Below are 22780 nucleotides of genomic sequence, written 5' to 3' on the forward strand. Positions count from 1 at the left end.
TTATTTATAAGTTTACAGTTCGGTACTCTCTTATCAACTAAACTAACTTCTAACATCGCGTCATTTATATACCAAAAGTATTAAGTTCCAGAACATTCAGGAGTTGTCCCACCTCTAATTCGCCTACGTGACCTGTTGTTCTGTCTCTCACTCGAAGGATCGCGAATGTTCTTGTGGCCTTGTTAGAGTTGTAACCGTTATATGAGCCATGTCAAAAGCATGTTCGTAACACTGCTCCCCTCTTAAATCTGAGCGTCCCGATCAGTAACTCTATATGTAGGCCCAGGATGGCGGAATCTACAGGACTCTCCAGCTCTGCATGAACCCCTCAAGAAGAAATAACAGTCTACAGACTTTGAAAGACACGATCTCTTCGGATTAATACAACACACAGTAATTCGTACGCCGGTTTCTCGGAAGATTACTTCAAGCATGCTTCTGACAATCTTCCAATCCAGATTTTCTAGTGCATGGCCTATCTTGGGTAAGGCCAAATTCTTGATGTCATAATTGCACACGATTTTCTTCAAATTAGTTAGAGCACGCCATATATCCTCGTAGCTTGCCCTGTCTGTATACGACTTCCTGGTCACCATATATAGCAAAGATCGAGAACCATCTTCTAATCTCAGTACTCTTCCAACTTTAGGTTGCTGGTTTTTTAACTCGTCCAAACGACCGAATTTCTTATAAAATACAGATGAGATTCCTTTAGTCATCTCAAGATTTTGGGCAACACAGTGGGCTAGAGAGACGTTATGCGGAACACTAAAAAGATCCTGCTGAACTTCTGTGGTCACGCCGAATCTAGCACTCTTTCTCTCTGCGTAATTTGACATAAATTCATTAAAACTGCTTCTTCCGCTGACTGAAACTGGAATGTCTCTGGGTCATCTCCATTCTTGTTAAGAACATTCTTTAGTCGTTCTTAGAGTATCTTCTTGGACCCGCTGCAGTCTTCATCGCGTTCTTCCAGTTGCTCACGCAACTGTTTTACTGAAAGTTGTACTAGCAACATCTTTGGTCAGGCACACACGTACTTTTTTAAATGTTCTTTCGTACAAAGGACACTACCGAACTACGCGGATGTTCCCGACGAACAATACTTTTCAAAAGTTCAAAAGTCTTTTTCAAAAGTCACTGCTGAATTTATTTCTTTTTACCCCACACCTGACACCAACTGTACCGTGATTAAATAAAACAAGCGGTTCGAATTTATATACATATATTTATTTATAAGTTTACAGTTCGGTACTCTCTTATCAACTAAACTAACTGCTAACATCGCGTCATTTATATACCAAAAGTATTAAGTTCCAGAACATTCAGGAGTTGTCCCACCTCTAATTCGCCTACGTGACCTGTTGTTCTGTCTCTCACTCGAAGGATCGCGAATGTTCTTGTGGCCTTGTTAGAGTTGTAACCGTTATATGAGCCATGTCAAAAGCATGTTCGTAACAGTACTATTAAATTTAAACGATCTTATTATGCACACATTTCGTATATATAACTTCATTTGGTTGTAATAGATAATAGAGTATGGGAGAGAAGATGTTTATGTGAGAAAATAATATTAACTAAAATAAAATATAAAAGGTAACCGAAAATACCTATTTCTAACCTATAGGTAGGTCTAGATCAGTACGGTGGGCGATAAGACTAGTTCGCAAATGAAACTGAACAACTGCTTTCACAAGGATCGGTGCTGGTCCCCCTACTCTTGAGTTTTTGTATAGCAGACATGTCTGAAACTTCCTAATGTCCTAATCAGCTTAAGATGGAATACTGGTAGTTCTGATATTGTGCAGTCACACTCAATTCCTAATACGGTGATCGCAGTCACTAATTTCCTTATATGGCCATCAGCTTGGAACAGAGTCGATACGGGTAGTTTGGTGATGACATATAAACACAGCGAAAGGGGATATATAATGAATTGGTATCCTAAGTTCGTGGCGAAAAGTAATAAATATAATTTGGTGTGATTAATTGTGACCATTGTGAACTAGTTTGGTTAATAAAATAAATATATTTTAAATACGTGTTTTAACTATTTTAATAGACGATATTTGCAACTAAAACAGCAACGCCTCCATAGCCGTCACGTCGGTCGATTAACCCTAACATTATCAAAACCTTTAATATATAAATTTTTATTTTGTGATAACCAAGTTTCGTTCAGAAGAATGACATCAATGGTATGACTTTCTAGAAAATTAAGCAAATTAGTCTTTTGTTTTATAATAGATTGACAGTTCCACTAAAGAACATTAATTGTTTTATGATTGCTCATCACTATCGTTGTCTGATAAACAAAAAAGTATATTTTTGATTTCATTTTGAGTGACATTTTGTAATTCTACCGAGATTAGTTTGGGGTCAATTTGTTTAATTATTCTTTCTAAAGCAAATGAAATTTCTTATAGAATTTGTAATTGTATTTTTTCTTTATATGTCATAAACTCATTCCGATATTTGTTAGGAATTGTCGTATGTGACACTGATTTTTTTGTTTTAGAAGTTTAAGTAAGTAAGGCAGTTTTACATTGAGTAGGGATATGGTTTTTCGTTTAAGAGGATTAGAATTTTGTTTTGGTTTAGGAACGTATGAAATGTTTATTGTACTGTCATTTGCCGCAGGCAGGAGTTGAGGAAAATTCTTCATTGCTTCGTTAGAGTCGTATGATCGTTTGTTTTACAGTGAAGACAATATTGTGAGTTACTACAGCGGGAGTTACTACACCTGGAAGTGGACTTACTCTGTCTGAGCGTATGACCGAAATTAAATACTGTACTATAGGTTATATGTATTCTTTAACTTGAAACCTTACCAAATCACACATATTGAGGAGTGATATTTCTTTCAAATCTTAAAATTACCATTTGTCTAAGAACAAAAATAGTTTCATTATCTTAATCTATAAGCTTTATTTTCATACATCTTACCTCTAGGTAATTTTTTGGTCGAAAATAATATTATTCATTATATAATTTTCGTCCAAGAAAGTATTTACCTGTCTAATTATTCTTATTGTGTGATTAAAAAAATTTAGAATACAATCAATCAATTTATCAAAAATAATTATATCGTGATTAACTAGACTATTTCCACAAGTGTAAGAATTAAAAATTACTTTCACTTTATTTTTACCGACGAGTATCGCAAACATCTTTCTTAAAAAAGCTATTAATGAATAAATAATGGCCTACCCGGACTGGTGATACTCGTTTAATATTTGAGTCGATGGACTCTACAAAAACAAAATAAGGGGCCTTTATTAGAAGACCTATACCCGTTATTGAAATCAAAACAGGTATATATAGCTTCCATATTTTCATCTTTATCAGGGGGTGCATTTTCGCCACTCGAAGAATCATTCATTTTAAAATATAAAGAACAATCCTATCTTTATTTATTATTTCTTACTACCTGAAAGCCTAAACTTTAACTGTTTTGAAATTGAATATTTTAGCACTAATCGATGTGGACATTATCTATACTAGCACAGAGCACGGTCTATGTAATCAGATCTCATTTACATGATATTGCCATTTTTAGGTTGTTAACTGTTATTGCTTGCTGTATTATGTTGTTGGTAATGGCCAGTTTGTGTCGTGTAGGCTCTTTATAGATAACCATTGATTTTGTTTTTTTTTTATTGAGATTTTGTTTTTATATTACAGTGAACGTTATATACATATATGTATTCAAGGTATTCCTTTTATTTTCAGCCATGAAAATGTCGTTATCTACATAGCACAATATTTTAAGGAACTGTTTAATTTAAACTATTTATATTAAAATCACCAAGTATGATAAGTTTGTCTGTTTTACTAAGCAAGGACGTTATCATTCTCAAAATTCATCAAAAACAAGTCAAAGTCTCCCTTATCCGATCTGTATACAGTTAAATATTGGTTTTTATTGAAGGTACATAGAAAGGGACTAGGCACTCAAGAAGCTCTCTTCGGTTTGAATGTTCTTACACAGAGATGTCTAGACGTTAATCAGGAAGTACATGCATGTTTTATCGATTTTGAAAAAGCGTTTGGCAGAGTACGCCATGATAAGCTAAGAGACATTCTTGAAAGAAAGGACATAGATAATAAAGATCTGAGAATAATTCTCAATCTATATTGGAATCAGAAAGCTAACATCAAAATGGAAAATGAGATATCACAAGTATTAGAAATACGTAGAGGAGTACGGCAGGGATGCATTTTGTCACCGCTACTATTTAATGTTTAGGTATAGTGAAAGCATCTGCCAGGAAACCCTTTTGCTAGCAAACGAAAGAATCGTAATTAATGGAGAGGCTGCAAATAATATTCGATACGCAGACGACACTGTACTAGTTGCAAGAATAGTAGAAGAATTACAACGATTACTTACAAATATAAATATTGCCTGCAACAATTATGGCATAAGTATCAATATCAAAAAAATCAAGTATATGGTCTTCAGTAAGAACATGACACAACCAGCACATATTAGTATAAACGGCATTCAAATTAAAAAAGTATCAAGTTACAAATAATTGGGGACTTCAATAAACGAAACTGGAGACCAAAACAATGATATAAAAAGACGTATCGAAATTGCCAGGGCCACCTTCATAAAGATGAGGAAATTCTTCTGCAACAGAAATATAAGCATCCCTCTACGATTAAGAATGCTAAGGGGCTACGTATTTAACACGCTATTATACGGTGTAGAGGCCTGGACTCTCAAACAGTACAACATAAAAAATATTGAAAGTTTCGAGATGTGGTGCTACCGTCGAATGCTGAAGATAAGTTGGGTTGAAAGAGTCACAAACTTTGAAGTAATGCGAAGGATGGGAAAAGTCCCAGAAATTTTGTCAACGATCAAACGAAGAAAACTCGAATAATTGGGTCACCTGATGAGAGGACATAAATACGCAATACTTCAAAATATAATGCAAGGAAAAACAGAAGGAAAACGAAATCCAGGCCGTAGAAGAATGTCATGGTTGCGTAATTTGAGAGAGTGGTTTGGCTGTACCACCAATGAACTCTTTAGGTCAGCAGTAAACAAGGTCAGAATGGCCTTGATGATTTCCAATCGCCGATAGGAGTGGCATAAGAAGAAGAAGAAGAAGAAGGTACATAAATTCCACAAAACTCCAAACTTTGCTCTACATTATATTCGTTTAGATTAAGAGAAGAATACATAAGATTTTCTTTTACATACATTGCAACTCCACCTTGTTTCTTTTTTACTTTACAAAAGAAATTATCCAATGAAAAGCCGGAGTTTATTTTGATAAAAGTTTGCAGAAGCTTCTAGTTTTTTCCTCCGTCTTGTCATTGTTTGGCTTGTCTGGCTCAGTAGGCCAGATCTACCTGTATATTTATTTGGCGACTACAATTTACCACTGGTTTCTAGGGCTTATTAATATTAAATTATTATATACAGTATACTCCCTCTATAACGAACACGGTTATTACGAGGTTTCGCTTATCACGAGATACATTAGATGTACCGTGAAATTTCTATTGAACTATAACCCTCTATAGCGAGGCAAATTTGGTTATAACGAGAGAAAATAAGATCCAAAAAGGTGTTTTTTACGTTTTTGGTCCGGTCGTGGCTATAAATAAATACCTTTTCAAACAGCCCCTCAATAAACTTAACTGCAGCCCGCAATAAACTTTTTTACAATGAATAAATACAACTGTTTCACATCTTTAGAAAATATGATAGTTAGAATGATACTGGACCATTTAAAGCAGTTAAAAATGACAGAGTTCTTAAAATTGCGGAAGCAATAGTTTATGTTATCCTTGAAAATACGCTTTATACATTATGTAGCTGGAAAAAAAAATAAGTACAGATTTTTTGTTTTAACATATATCATTGATAATAAAAGTAAACAACTCTGTTATGTTTTAATATATTTCATTGGCAATAAAAGAAAATAACTGTTTTTCAAAAACACCATTCAAGCAATATTTATTAGCATCTTATATTGCTCTGAATGGCTTCACTATAGGAAGTTAATGGTTTAGAAAACTACAGATTCATATGTATGCACAGTATTATTATTGCCTGATATAACGAGATCGGCTTATAACAAGGTAATTAGTCTGTCATTTCAGTTCTCGTTATAGAGGGAGTCTACTGTATATATAAATATTATTAATTAAATGAAGAGGGCTTGCTCGTTCAACAATAGTTGACAACAATAGCTCGTTGCCCACAAAACTATATAGCAAAGTGACTATACGAATGCTTCTCTTACCTAAACCTGAGGCCTCTATGGCAAACATGGAGTATTTTTCGATCTCATTTTCCAAAGTATTCAAGATTATCAGAAACTCTCAGTTTACGAGGCATCTTTTGACTACAAAGTAATGCAAATTTTATTGGTCTAAACAACTATTTTTCCTCACTTGACTGAAATACTATTTTTAAGGACTACGATATTAATGTCTCAGCAAATAATTTCTATGATGTAGTCTATAAATATCACTTTATGTTTCGAAAAAACTGCATAATTTTTTCTAAAAATGAGGACATTTCCGTGAATAAAAAAAATAATAAAACAAAATTCATTTACTACGATATTAATAAAAAAACATTAAGAACGGAGCTGAATAAATTCCTAAAGTTACTGACGTCCCTCTTTTATCTCTTTTTATTAATAATAAAAAGATATTTGCAACAGTACATTTAATAGTTATTTAACCAACAAGTGTATTAATAAGGGCGATTAACAATTGAGATATATTAATGTTTATGTTTTGATTTCTTACACAATTTGATCATAATATATTATATATTAATAAATTGTAATTATAAATACATATTAAATTTAGATTAATAACCTGACAGGCTTTCATATAAGATAGATTATTTTGAACAAGAATAATGGCTTTTATGGTTTTTATTATTAATGCTCTAAAAGTGGTAAGTTTAAAATTTAGCATATATAATTTTGTATTAAAATGTTTTCTTATATATTTTAGTGTGTTGCAGTAGTCTTAAAACTAAGTGTATTTACTGTTAATATAATAGTTTGACAAATAGTTGACATTTTAAAAATTCCTCAGTTACTAACTATTCTGATGTTTTGGCAACGCTGTGGGGTTCTGACGTCGTAAATCTTGAATGACGTGCACGCATTTTTATATGAAAAATACTATATAAACATACCTTGGTGAATAAGAACAAGTTCTGTCGTACTACCCAATGGAATATGTTTCAAATGAACGCAATCACAATGTTCTTTATTTTTACACCTCTCCGGTAAATTCTTTTCGTTGCACATTAGATCTAATGGTACATCTGTTGGTTGTGTCAAGATTGGAGAGGGAGGAAATGTAAACGACACGTTGTTTGTTTTATACTGATTTATTAAATGCGTTCCTAAAAAAAAGAAAATATTAAAAAAGCATAGGGACAAATATAAACTCTACAAATAAAATATAAGACTTTACAACCACTACCAACACACAAGCGAACATAAAATACTGAGCGTGGTGCCAGTAAATTTTGTGGTACAATTGATTACTTAATTCTCTGCGCCAAACAATCCTCCTTTTATATTATACAACTATCGAATCATCTCGAATTATCCAGAAACTTGGCGCAACCGGAATATTTACTCCGAACTAGGCGTAAACGAAAAAGCTTCGCGACAAACCAAGGTCATTCTAATGAAATGATGAAAAGGTTGCCAATGTGAGTCAATAATACTGGTGTATATGAGTTACTGAATTCTCTCATTAGGTAGTTCTTATTGTAATAAAATTGTAGGCTACCGGTTTCGAGGCTTATAGAATATGCCCCATTATCACGCCATAGTACAAAGGTTTAAGTTTTAATAAAAACCAAAAGCTAAAAACAACATGAAACAATGAATACACAATACAAAGAAAAGTCATAGTCAAAACTAAAGTAAATCAAATTTATGCCAGCAACTATGTAACGAATTATTTTGCCTGCCACATAGGGTATTATTATGGGGGTTGAAAATTGGGGACAGAATTACGGGGCTAGAGATAGGTCAAGCAAAATAAACGAAACTTTTTTCGCTCGGGGTTTATTTGGATAACTAGGTCGTGAATCAGTGAATGAAACAATGGGATTGGATTGGGGCAACTACAAAAATGAAACAAAAGGGTACTTAAATGAATCTCCTAGACAAATCGGCAAACAATACAACAAGATGGACATCTAGCTATTGAAAATGGATGCTGCTTCGAGGAAACTTCCTACTGGATGAAAAAAAACTTCTTTAGACCTTCCTTATACCGCTTCTACCATCCCTTACCCGCGTATCAAGTTGAAGGGGCAAGCGAACCGGAATTCTTGACAAACATGCTTCAAAATATATATCGTAAAATGACCTTGAATCATTCCCAGCTAAAATCTCAAAACTATCATACAAATAAATCTAACCATATTTAACATCGTAGTTATAACTGGAATTTGGTATTTTTTCTTTACATCACAAATGTAAACAGAGAATTGCAGATATATTTAAACTTGGCCCAGGGACGTACTAGATAAATTTTATACTTTGAATATCCGATAGTTTTAAGTAATTTTCTGCTTGCTACAACGACAACCTTAATTAAGTAAGAAAATTGATATTAAATGTATAAAATGTTAACTTTATAAGAAATCTAAATTTAATTTATGAGAGAATTGGCAAAATATAAAATATATCAAAACATCAGTTGCAATGGTTATAATCAGTCTGATGGAAACTGTATAATCTAGCCAGTCATAAACTGTTTATTTGTTGTAGGATAAGCCAAAATTAAAAATTAACAGTTCAAATTTAGACCAATTATATGAAAAAGTTAGAACTTCAATATCAGACACAAAAAGGCTCTCCTAGGATGTGTAATACTATAGTTCACCACTACCCGGAAGGAATACATTTATTCACACTTAGAATGTAATATGTATATATATATATATATATATATATATATATATATAATGAGGTTATTTTTTCAAATAGTAGTTGCATTTTTGCATGTGTTTAACATGTGTTTTGCATATGTGTAACAAATTTTGTTTAATTTATGTTTGTATGTGTTTTGAGAACAATTTCCGAAGTGGAAATTGAAACGTCAACAAACTTAACTGTGGCTTATTCCGATTAAAATAGTAATTACTTTAAGACGCCACAACAAAACAGCTTCAGAACAATATTAAGACCTTTGTACTGTGACCTAATGATGGGGCATATATTGTAAGCCTTGAAAGCGGTAGCCTACAATTTTATTACAATAAAAGCTACCTAAGATTGTGAGAATTGATTATCTCCAATACATCATAGCTAATCTTGTAATAGACAATACAACGATTGAGCGTGTGTCCTGTTATAAATATCTAGGTGCTTGGATCACAGACGATACTGATCAAACAAAAGAGATTAGATGTAGAATAGAAATCGCTAGATCAGTCTTTAATAGAATGCGCAAACTCTTTTGCAATCGTGATATCAATATAAAGTTACGAATACGAATGCTGCGGTGTTATGTCTTTTCTACCCTGTTGTATGGAGTAGAGGCTTGGACACTAAAACAGTTGACCACAAAAAACATCGAAGCTTTCGAGATGTTTATAGGCGCATTCTCAGAATATCATGGATGGACCGCGTCACTAACACGCAAGTACTCCAAACTTTAGACAAAAGATGCGAAATTCTAAATGAGATAAAAACTAGAAAGATGGAATACTTGGGGCACATTGTGAGAGGTGAAAAGTACGAACTTTTAAGAAATATCATGCAGGGCAAAATTAAGGGCAAAAGAAGTGTGGGAAGAAGAAAAATATCGTGGCTTCCTAATCTACGTGAATGGTTCGGGTGTAGTTCGATTGAACTTTTTAGGCGCGCTGCTAACAAAGTCGCAGTGGCCATGATGATTTCCAATCTCCGCTAGGAGTGGCACGAGAAGAAGAAGAATACATCATTCATTCGAATGCTTATAGTTCGCAAGCGAATGGTGGCGTATGTGTAGCATTTAGTGCAATTATTCAATTTATTATGGCTACCGGAAGGTCTTCGCGAAGCTCTGCGCAGTAAACTTTGAGCAGCACTGACCTAAAAAATCTTTAAAAAGCTCTAGTGTCTTGAGATATATTGCACTCACTCTTAGTTGCTTTTTTTTAGTAACTTTAAAAATAAAAGTCTAAAAAAAATTGAAAACAGAAAAAATTACAACTTACTTTTGGTAAGTCCATGAACGTCCCTTTTATCAAATGCGAGAAATATCTTCTTTTCCACAACTAAATGTCTTAAACTTCCTTCCATTCCTTCGTTAGGTTTTATATCTCTTACACAAAGTTTTCCGGTTTTCTGATCACAGAAACCAGTATCGAACTTTCTTAAATCGGCTGCATAACTTATATTTTTTAAATTATTTTCTACTGAAGACCCTTTGTACGTCACTATAGCTTTTCCGATTAATTCTTTAGACCTACAGGTTGATTTGGCTGTTATAAGATAAGATCCGGGCTTTTGGTTCGCTTCTAAGACGAATTCAAGTGTCTCCCCTTTGTTTACTTTAATAGAAGTAACTTCTAGTGGAATTATTGGAGTGCCGTCAACAGATAAAACTTTTACAACATGGTTGTTAATGGTTATAGTCAATGGACAACCCAGGCCACTTGCATATATTAACCTGAAAAGGTTTCTGGTCCTCCTTTTTACTATCAATTTGGACAAATGTGGACTAGAAGGTCCTACACCATTAATTAAAACACTGTTATTGGTTTCTGCTACAACCAGAACGTGGTTCTTATTATCAACATCGTAATTATATATGTTTGGTTCAATCTTTATGGCTTTTCTTATTACTAAGGCACCGTGCAATCCGTTTGTCCGTTCAAAATCCGAAAACGCGTGATATGAGTGTGTTCCCGGAGAGGACGCCCTAAATTTATACTGATACGTTGTATAAGGCCCCACTGGGCATTGAGTTATCAAAGGTACACCATCCATAAATGGCGTTTCTTCGTTATTTTGCCCTCTCCAATGCATGGTGAGACTTTCTGTTTGTAATTTATTGATTACGTCTACTATTAATATGTCATTATGACATACATGGAAGGTAGGAGCTGGAAGCTGGCGGTTAATGAGTGTTAGTTCTTGTGGTAAGTCAACTTGAGATGTACAATATGGACAGTCGACGGTATTTTGGCATTCTTGGCATATCCTGAAACATAAAAATGTTATAAATGATTATAAATTTAAATACAAGACCTGCGTAGAAAATCAAGTACGTAAGAAAGAGTTAATTTCATAAAAAAAATTAGTTACAGAAGCTCCGAAGAAGCTTATGTATAAGTGTTTAACCCTTAAACGTTCTCTGGTAGCTATATATACCACAAGCTATTACGGCTTATTTTGTCATCAGAGTTGTGGTGAAAACAATCCTTGTAGGTGCAATAAAGTAAGTAAGTAAAGGAGGTGCTATAAAAGAACCTCGACCTTCCCAAGTCTATTACGCCAGTCAGTTCTATCCATTGCCAACTGTTGCCTGTTTGCTGCGCCTATTTGTCTACCATCCTCATCTACACCATCCCTTCATCTGAGTTTTGGCCTACCCCTACTTCTACTTCCCACAGGTTGCGACATAAGGATTCTTCTAGGAGGGTTGTTCTGCTGTGATCTCGCCAGATGTCCTGCCCATGTTAGTCTTCCTATTTTTATAAAGGATACTACGTCTTTACCACCAAATATATGTTTATATCTGTGATATATCTCGTAGTTGTACCTCCTTCTCCAAACATCATTTTCACAGATGTCACCGAATATTCTTCTCAGAATCCTTGATTCAAATATAAACAGGAGATTTTCATCTGCCTTGGAACTGGTCCATGTCTCCGACCCATATGTCAACATTGGTTGTATAAGGGTTTTGTATATGGTTTTTTTTGTTTTTTGGCTTATAGTTTTTCACATACCAAACCAAAAAAATCTCGAGATCGTAGTTTAAGCACAATACTAAAATTTTTATGAATACATTAAAGCAAAGTTTAGTATCTATTTGCTTGACTAGATTCTACAAGACTAAGTTATTTATGAGGCCTATTTGTGATTACAATTTTTTCAGATGTTTTTTTAGATGTCTCAAAACCGAACGCTTATGGAAGCTGACCTCCAGTATATAGCGGACCATCTAAGTGATGTGTCTTTCCGAATTTGATGGCGATGAGGGTGCGGACGACAATTTCCCTGAGACAAGCTCAATTTCCAGAACTCCGTCGCAATCCTCGACTACTAGTATCGACAGCCAGACGACCTGTTCCAATACTTCAGTAAAGCATTTGAAAAGGGTGCGCCAATGTACTCTTACAAGACAAATAATTTTAGCGGAAACGAAGATTTTGATGATTCAGATCAAGATCCTAACTTTGATCCAGATGATGGATTTGGTTTCAAATACAACAAGTTGGCTAGGTTATTTCCTAAAAACATTTATTCTGATAAAGAAGGCGAGGATGAACAACAAATTCCTTAACTCCTGCCGATAAAGACGAGAACGAGGAACAAGCTCCTGCTCCTTCAAATCAATATTTTGTGTGGTCCAAGAGAAACGTGTCCAATCTCCTTTTCCAATCATTTGATTTTGCTGAGTCTTCAAGCGTCAATATTGACATTAATTCGAGTAAACCAATCGACTTTTTCAGAGTTTACTTTAGTGAGAGTATTTGTCAAACAATTTCCAAAGAATCGAACCTCTACGCTACCCAGAAGAATTCCCAACTTTTAATGGATATGGAAGAACTCGACGCTTTCTTGGAAATACTTATAGTCATTGAGTTCCACAGGCTTCCAACAATACGGTCATACTGGTCCAGTAATGAAAACTTCCATGCTGAACGGGTGACTTAAGTTTTTACATTAAAAAGGTTCCTGAAAGTCTTGAGATTTTTGTATCTAAATAATAATGTAACTATGCCCCAACCGAAAACTAAAGAGTTTGATAGGATCTACAAACATCTTAGGACGAACCTAAACCATCTTTCAGAGACCTTTCAAAATTCTTTTACGCCAAATAGACACTTATCTATTGACGAAAGCATAATATGTGCTTTCAAAGGGCATACATCACTAAAACAGTACAAGCCAGTGAAACCAATAAAAAGAGGCTTCAAAATTTGGGCATTGGCATGTGTTAAAACAGCATGCCTTCTTTTTCAAATATATCAAGGAAAAGCTACTGAATCAAAGTCCGATATGTTAGGAGAACGTGTTATTTTAGAACTTACGCCGAAATATCAAAATCGTGGTCATTGCGTATACTTTGATAGTTTTTTTACCATAATAACACTGATGCAGAAACTACTGGAAACGAAAACTTTTGCTTGTGGCACTGCAAACAAGAAAATATTTTCCAAAACAAATATTATGTGTTGATAAAGAGCTTTCCCGAAATCAGTCAGATTCGGTTAGTTCTGGGGAAATATCTGTGTATAAGTGAAAAGATACAGGCGTAAAACGTGTTAGTGTTGTCAGCAATGTACATAATTTTCAAAAAAAAACTCAGGTTTTGAAAAAAAAAACAAAACCGGAAATAGAGATCAAGATCATGTTCTCAGGCATTAGCCGATTATAACAAATACATAGGTGGAGTAGATCTATTCGATCAATGTCATGCTAACTACTTCATCGCATTGAAATCAAGACGTTGGTGGGTAAAAATATTTTACTACCTTTTAGACGCAGCAACAGTAAACAGCTATATTTTAAATAAAGAGACTCTAAAAAAAATAACTCAGAAAAAAGTCTGGACCTCCACCAAACTCAACTTTGAATGCTGGTTCACACTTACCCACCAAAGGAATTTATAGGCGCTGTGCCCTTTGTGCTTCATCTAAAAAGAAACAAACGCGCAGCAATTTGATTTGTCAAGTTTGTAATGTTGCTCTATGTAAAGACTGCTTTGCACCCTACCATAGTAGATAGAAAGTTCTTAGATAATAAATTTAAAATATTCCTGTATTTTATATATGTATTTTATATCTTCTTCTTCTTCAAGTGCCCTGTTCGTTGCGAACGTTGGCTATCAACATGGCAATTCTGATCTTGTTTGCGGGGCTTCTGAATAGTTCGACCGATGTGAGCCCGAACCACTTCCGCAGATTTTTCAGCCACGAGTGTCTTCTCCTGCCTGACCTTCGCTTACTGTCTACTTTCCATCGTGTCTCAATATGTGGCCTAGATATTCAAGCTTTCTTTGTTTGATTGTGCTCACGATTTCTTTCTCCTTTCCGATTCTTTGGAGTACCTCTATGTAGGTGACATGTTCGGTCCAGGATATACGAAGAATGCGTCGGTACACCCACATTTCGAATGCTTCTAGGTTTCGCGTGAGCGTAACCTAGAAGCCATATAGTAAGATCGTAAAAATGTAGCACGTAATTTTAGGGGAAGAGACAAACCCTTGCTTATGAGGAGCTTTTTCATATTGTTAAATGCTGCTCTAGCTCGTTCTATTCTCGCCTTAATTTCTGTGGCTTGTTCCCATTTTGCATTTACGTTGGTGCCAAGGTACACATAAGATTCTACATGGTCGATTAGTATGTTACTTATCCGTAATTGTTGAGCAGGTTGTTGCTTTTTGCTTATCAGCATCCACTTTGTCTTCTTGAAGTTGAGGCTCAGGCCGTATTCCTCACTAACTGAATAAACTATGTGTGTATATATATATATATATATATATATATATATATATATATATATATATATATATATATATTTATTACTGGATCCAACTTGTAAATACAATATCCAATCCATCGCTCTTCTAATTCCTTCATTCCATGATCTTCGAGGTCTACCTCTTTTTCTTCTTCCAATGGGCTTCCATCTGTGAAGTTTTTGGGGCCAATGTTCGTCAGACATTCTTAATAGGCCTATTAGATTTTTTTATATTTTCAAAATAAAGAATTTTTTATAAATTTTTGTAATTGTTTTTACCGGTCGCTATTTATACCATTGCCCAGTAAGTATTAGTTATTTGACAAAATGCACACTGGTAGCTATATCTACCACCCTTTTTAGCCCTTCTGACAAAGAAACATTTTTTTTAACATTTTTTTTCTTGGTAATGATGCATAATGAATTAGGGTTACTATTCAAAAGTATATTTTTACAAAAAAAAATAGTTCTGCTTGTTAAATGGTTAAATGGTTTTTCTGGAGATGTTTAAGAGACCTTCATCCAAATCTCCTTCCTTGTTTTTGTAGAATAACAGTTTTAGTATAGATGTTATTCATGTCTTTTGCTTTTCTATAGAAATTCTTCATCAAAATATTTATTATTAAACATTTCTTCGATCATTCATTAATTTCGTAAAATAGTTATATTTTCTGCAGACCGACTTTCTTTCTTTTGTGTGATGATCTCGTCTAACTCACCTCTAGCTTTTTATTTCGACATATCAATATAAACATGATTCTATTGCTTTTTTAGTGCTAAATTAATACTGTTAAAAAATCCTACTTACACAGATGTGGGTAATTTTTCTATTGTTAACTTAAATCTACATATCATAGGCCAGTCAAGTTCGTGGCAAGGTCGATCACAACTTTTGACTGATTGATCTAAAAGAAATAAATTTTTATTATATTAAACTCAATTAAACTAATTACTCTAATAGAAATAAAATGAAAATGGAGAATATAGTAAACAGTAAGATATACAAAGGTTACAGTTTTTGGTTGTTTTTTTTTTTTTAATTACTTGTTTCATTCATTTATGTAGTTAGAAAAATCAATATACAATTTTTATCTTTAAATTCTCTCTAATAACACTCTAAATTATTATAAAACTTGTGTAGGCAGATAAACGACAACTCATCCAAAAGTTGTTAAATTACTAAATTAAATAGTTCAAATGATAATACGGCTCGGCACGGCACGCAGCTGGAAATATCCCAACGTACTTTATTTTCTTATTTCATTTTCGAATTTTGTTCGTTGGGTCGCAATATTGAATTTAACTCGCAGGAAATGATTGTGAACTTTACATTCTGCAGATGTTCGATCAGTTTTTATGAATTTATTTTCTGATAGAATTTTAGTGTCGAGGATATCGGGGGTAGCTTGTGATTTATATTCAAGAGATAATAAAGTGTTAAGAGCATTGATTAACGTAAAGAGAAAAGGAACATGCCGATTTTTTATGACTTCAATCGCTCTGTAAACTACTTGTTGCCTTGATAATATATAAAAATGTAAAAAATATATTTAACATATTTAATAAAGGAATTTCGAAGAAGCTTCCTAATAGAGGAAGCAGAAAAATTTGGACCGAAAATAAACCAAAAAATTGGAGATGTGTGGTTTTCGGAGACACAATAAATAAAAAAAGTACTCAAAGTTAATTTAAATTAACTTATTATAGATATAAACACGGAGTATTATAAAAGCGATTCAATTTTACCTATTTTACGGAAAAATGAGAAATAGTAGAGAATAACTTTCTACAAGTATCCAGAAGTAAGTTAATTTAAAATAACTTACGGAGTATTATAAAAGCGATTCAATTTTACCTATTTTACGAAAAAATGAGAAATAGTAGAGAATAAATTTCTACAAGTATCTTACAAGTTATTTTAGAAGGAAAAGGTCACGAGAAGAACGAGATATGCGCAAGACTAGCAAAATACAAATTATGTTTATTTATTACAAACTTATTTTAAACACCAACAATATTACAATGAATACTCGTTTACATCGATTTTTAAATTATTGATGTCATTTATAAAGATAAGGAAAGTAGAAGAACCAATACTGAACCGAGTGGTACTCCACATACAATGCTTTTGTAACTAGAGGCAGTATTATTTGCTTTAATCAGTTGTTTCCTATTGCCTAAGTAAAATTGAAATCAATGCCGTAGAAATTTAGTTGTTTTATCAAAATGTCGTGATTTACAGAACTAAAAGCTTTGCATGGTCATAAAAAACAATGTCAGTATAAAGATTATTGTTTAGTGCTTGGTAAACCTTATGAAAATGTTGTATTCAACGAGAAAGGACATAAGTCGGGCTTTTATAAGTCTCTCAATTTTTGATACAACCGGTAGTAAGGCAATATACAGGGTGTCCCAGACTAATTTACCCACGCTATATCTCTTAAACAAATAAAGATTTTCGAATGGGACAAAAAGTGATCTATTCTACTTGTAATACACTTTAATATGATATATAAAAAAATCATCCCCTAAATATTTATCCCTTAGTTACAAGCCCTAACTTTAATTTTTTTAATAGCACCCTGTATATTTTTTTATAGTTTTGGATGTGGTCTCCTATCGTCTATTCAACAGATTTATTAAAAATAAAATCGGTTCGTAAATAATCAAGAAATCAATTTATTTTTTATTTTTGTTAAGTGTCCCAGACTAATTTATCCAGGCTATATTTATTAACAAAATAGAGATTTTTTAAAGGGACAAAAACTGGTCTATTCCATTTGTAATACACTTTAATATAGCGAAGAACAAATCATCCCCTAAATATTCATCCCTTAGTTACAACCCCTAACTTAAATTTTTTAATAGCACCCTGTACATTTTTTTATAGTTTTGGATGTGGTCTTCTATCGTCTATTTAACAGATTTATTAAAAGTAAAATCGGTTTGTAAATAATCAAGAAATCAATTTATTTTTTATTTTTGTTAATTAAGTGTCCCAGACTAATTTATCCACGCTATATCTCTTAAACGAATAGAGATTTTCGAATGGGATAAAAAGTGATCTATTCTACTTGTAATACACTTTAATATGATATATAAAAAAATCATCCCCTAAATATTTATCCCTTAGTTACAACCCCTAACTTTAATTTTTTTAATAGCACCCTGTATATTTTTTTATAGTTTTGGATGTGGTCTCCTATCGTCTATTCAACAGATTTATTAAAAATAAAATCGGTTCGTAAATAATCAAGAAATCAATTTATTTTTTATTTTTGTTAAGTGTCCCAGACTAATTTATCCAGGCTATATTTATTAACAAAATAGAGATTTTTTAAAGGGACAAAAACTGGTCTATTCCATTTGTAATACACTTTAATATAGCGAAGAAAAAATCATCCCCTAAATATTCATCCCTTAGTTACAACCCCTAACTTAAATTTTTTAATAGCACCCTGTACATTTTTTTATAGTTTTGGATGTGGTCTTCTATCGTCTATTTAACCGATTTTTTTTCATCAGTTTTTCATCAGTCATGAAAAATCAGTTTATTTTTTATTTTTGTTAAATTAATCAAGATAGCCTTAAAAAATAGAATAGAAAAGAAATATGCTTTATTGTCACTGAAATTAGATAAATCGTCAATATTACAAAATAAAAGAATGAAAGTAAAACAAAAACAATTTATTGCAAACTTTAAATAAATTACAAATTGAACATACTACTCGTACAAATAAAATACAATCTTAGGAACAATAAAACTTAAAGGAACAATAAAAATAAATGCAATAAAAATTAAATGAAAAAATAAATCAAAACACCAACTAACTAATGTTATTTACATTAAAGTTCGAATTGTAATCCACCTGCTGCAACACACATTTCGAATCGTTCCAGAAGATTTCTGGTACATGTGGCTCGAATCATTTCGGGAGTAATTTGGCGACATGCTTGTCTTATTTTTTCTTTTAATTCCTCTAAATTTTGCGGTTTTGATTGGTAAACAGTATCTTTTATCGCTCCCCAAAAGAAAGAGTCAAGAGGTGACAAATCACATGAACGTGCGGCCCATACAATTTCTGGAGAGTTGTTTGCTATCCAGTGGTTATAAAAACGGTTTTGTAGGTGATCGCTAACGATTCTCGCATTATGTGGAGTAGCTCCGTCTTGTTGCCACCACATTTCTTGACGCTCATGAAGAGGAATATCTTCTAGCAAATCGGGTAGAATGTTTTCTAAAAAGTCTAAATATCGAACACCTGTTAGAGTGCCGTTAAAAAAGTAAGGACGTATAACACGGCCATTAAATAAACCGCACCACACATTTATACCCCAAATATTCTGAAATCTTGTTTCCATCATCCAATGTGGGTTTACGGGAGACCAATAATTGGAATTGTGACGGTTGACAATACCATTATTGTGAAATCTAGCCTCATCACTCCACAATATTTTTGATAAAAAAAGTGGATCATCACTGATTTTTAACATCATTTTTGCAATAAACTCAAGACGACTTTGGTCATCACCAGGCTGTAATCCTTGAACTAGGTGCACTTTAAAAGGATGGTACTTAAAATCTTTGAGAATTCTATGCACACAACTTTTTGGAATGCCACATTCACTGACGAGGGTTCTAACAGACACCTTGGGATTAAAATTAACATATGCTAGTACATTAATAAGGTTTTGGTTACATCTTACTGTGCGTTCAATTGTACCTCTTTTATTATTAGGAAAATATCCCTGTCTAAGTGAGCGTTCCAAATTCTTAAAGGTTTTTTCGCTTGGAATGTTTCGATTTGGAAACCTTTCTTGATATAATTGTCAGGAAATTCTCCATAAATCAAAAGGATATCAACGTACTCGTCAGGCGAAAATAAATAAGGCATATTGAAATGTTATAAATACACAATTACAACAAATATAATTATTACTGGTCTAATACCAAACGTCAAAAATAATAATTGTTGATTTGACAGATCAAATCATGGCAACCAGAATTAAGGGTAATATCGAAGACGTAAAATTACTGCAAAAGTTTTTCAAATATTATGACTTTATTATAAGAGATTTTGATTAATTTAACAAAACTAGAAAATAAACTGATATTTTTTTGATACCTTACAAACCCATTTTATTTTTAAAAAATCGATTGAATAGACGATAGAAGACCACATCTAAAACTATAAAAAATGTACAGGGTGCCATTAACAAATTTAAGTTAGGGGTTGTAACTAAGAGATGAATATTTAGGGGATGATGTTTTCTTCGCCATATTAAAGTGTATTACAAATGGAATAGACCAGTTTTTGTCCCTTTAAAAAATCTCTATTTTGTTAATAAATATAGCCTGGATAAATTAGTCTGGGACACTTAATTAACAAAAATAAAAAATAAATTGATTTCTTGATTATTTACAAACCGATTTTACTTTTAATAAATCTGTTGAATAGACGATAGAAGACCACATTTAAAACTATAAAAAAATATACAGGGTGCTATTAAAAAAATAAAAGTTGGGGGTTGTAACTAAGGGATGAATATTTAGGGGATGATTTTTTCTACGCCATATTAAAGTGTATTATAAGTAGAATAGATCACTTTTTGTCCTATTCGAAAATCTCTATTCGCTTAAGAGATATAGCGTGGGTAAATTAGTCTGGGACACCCTGTATAGTTGCAGGCATTTAATTTTTCACTACCCTTATGAAGAAGAATAATAACACTAGGTTACAACCAATTTGCGACTTGAATGCAAAATGGTGTTTTTTGTTAATTTTGGCTCTCTGAATATGATGATAAAAACTTCCTAACACGTAAAATTTTTGAGTTATGATGTTTTCAAAAAAAAATTTTGTCATTTGTGATATATCGGAGCGAAATGTTATCAAATTAATGTTTTTCTTAAAAATTGTGCATAATTTGGCAACACTGGGATGTCTAAAGTCTACGAATAACACACTATTTACTACCCATTTAAATATTAAATTTCTTTGTTTTCCCGAGCCGCATCTATTTTTAGATGGCCAATGGTATACGAGAATTTCGCCGTCGTTTCTCCACCTTTCAATTTTCTATAAAATGCTACAAGTATGGAACGGCTGTAAAAGCAGCTCGCCGGTAATCACACCCTCAGTGTTGGTTTACCATGAATAGTGGTATTACATCGAAAAGCGAAAGTGTATGGAATAAAGTTAGTTGACGCTAGTAAAGAACATCTTCGAATTAAGTGTGTGGGATAGTACAAAAATGTCCAAAGTCCAGAAACGTGGTTGTGTTAACCCCGTGGATAGTTTTTGCTACGTATGTGGTCAGTTTACTCCTAAATCGCAGAAAACGGCAATTAATAAGATCACAAAAGTAGCTTATCATAAGTATTTTGGATGTGGTATTGGTGATAAAGATCGGGACTGGGCTCCTCACATATGCTGCCAAACCTGTGCAGCAAATGTAAGTAATTGGTTAAATGGTAGACGCTTTTCTATGCCGTTTGCAGTTCCGATGATTTGGCGCGAACCAACAAATCATTTTAATGACTGTTACTTCTGCATGGGAAAAGTGTCTGGGTTTTCAAGGAAGAACAAGCATAAAATTGAATATCCAGATATTCCCTCAGCAATAAAACCGGTTGTTCATGGAGGAAGATTTGGAAATGTATGACGATAAAAGTGAACCCGATGATGTATCAGAAACGGACGATTCTTATTTTCCCGAAAGCGATGATAAAGCACCCCATTTCATCCAACAAACTGAATTAAATGATTTAGTTTGAGACCTTCACTTGTCCAAAGAATATGCTGAACTTTTAGGTTCTCGATTACAATAATGGAATTTACTTAAACAAATTTTTCCTAAGCTAAGTGACGCGAAGCTTAAAGAAGGGATATTTATTGGACCAAAAATCAGAAAAATACTGAGGGATCAACAGTTTGATGAAAAATTAAGTGATGTTGAGTTAGCTGCGTGGATTTCTTTCAAAAGAATCATTTTCGAGATTTTTGGAAACAAAAAGCAGAAAATTACCAAAATTTTGTAGAAGAACTACTTCAAAATGGGCTGTCGCATGTCTCTAAAAATGCACTTTCTGCACTCCCATTTAATTTTTTTTTTCCGGAAAATTGGAGCAACGCTACTAGGGAAGATGGGATGCAGCAATGATGGGAAATTACTCTTGGTTCCTCATGAGAGAAAGTGATAGAGAGTATAAAAAGAAATCAGCGTTTGCAAAGAATTTGTATACAAAAGACTTACCATAATTTTTGTTTCTAGTTCTGGATTTATTTATATATAGTATATAAGAATTTTTATAATAAATAACATTATTTGATGTATTCCATAACTCAAAATATATATGTGGTGAGAATTTTGGTGTTTGAATTCGCAATCAGGATGCTTTAAAGCCCCTGGTACAGCCATTTTAACATCAGTCGCAACTTTTTTTTCTTGACTAGTGTAATGGTTGTCTTTAGGCACTCTGGAAATATACCTTTTTCTAAGGAATCATTAATTAGTGAGGCCGGGACTTCCAACACATTTTTTGGGGGATTTGATGAAAATTTTGTGGATAGTCCATCAGTACTACAGGAAAGATTTGCTTCTTCTGAAGTATTGATTGTTTGGATCAGTTCAGATTTATCAACTAATCTTATAAGTAATGAATTCGGGACCTTTTTTGAATTGGGCAGATAGGAAATGGGATCTTGTTTTGGCAAAATAGTTGATGTTATATTTTTACTCACATTAACAAAGTATTCATTTAGACTTTCAGTTTTAAGCTGTGTTGGTGATATTTCACAGATCGTTTATTACGGATAGTTTCTTTTGCAACAGTTTTAGAGTATCTGTTTAATCCCAGACGATTTTGATAGTACGCTTTTTTAGCTGTTTTGATAAGGAAGTTTTAGATAAGTTCCTTTGTAGATACTTGGTGATATATTCAGTGGTAGAGACGTTGGTAGTAAATTTCTTGATGTACAGTAGTGAACGCATATTCTTGGCTGATACGCGGATACCTTTGGTAGTCCAGGGTTTGTGATTTTTTGGCTTAATTGTAATTAAAGGAAATGTCTTATTGAAAATAC

At 33.1% G+C, this 22780-nt stretch overlaps 1 protein-coding gene across 1 annotated transcript in view; it reads right to left on the minus strand.

Moving 5' to 3' along the window:
• LOC140441543 (uncharacterized) overlaps window positions 1-22780 on the minus strand; it is a 67950-nt gene that overhangs the window by 14627 nt on the left and 30543 nt on the right. The window contains exons 3-5 of the mRNA XM_072532332.1: window positions 15502-15598; window positions 10214-11202; window positions 7181-7393 (exon numbers count right to left, since the gene is read on the minus strand). Of these exons, the coding sequence (XP_072388433.1) occupies window positions 7181-7393; window positions 10214-11202; window positions 15502-15598 (1299 nt within the window). The remainder of the gene's footprint in view (window positions 1-7180; window positions 7394-10213; window positions 11203-15501; window positions 15599-22780) is intronic.

The sequence above is a fragment of the Diabrotica undecimpunctata genome, chromosome 5 (assembly GCF_040954645.1).
Source record: "Diabrotica undecimpunctata isolate CICGRU chromosome 5, icDiaUnde3, whole genome shotgun sequence".
In the NCBI taxonomy this organism is placed as follows: Eukaryota; Metazoa; Arthropoda; class Insecta; order Coleoptera; family Chrysomelidae; genus Diabrotica; species Diabrotica undecimpunctata.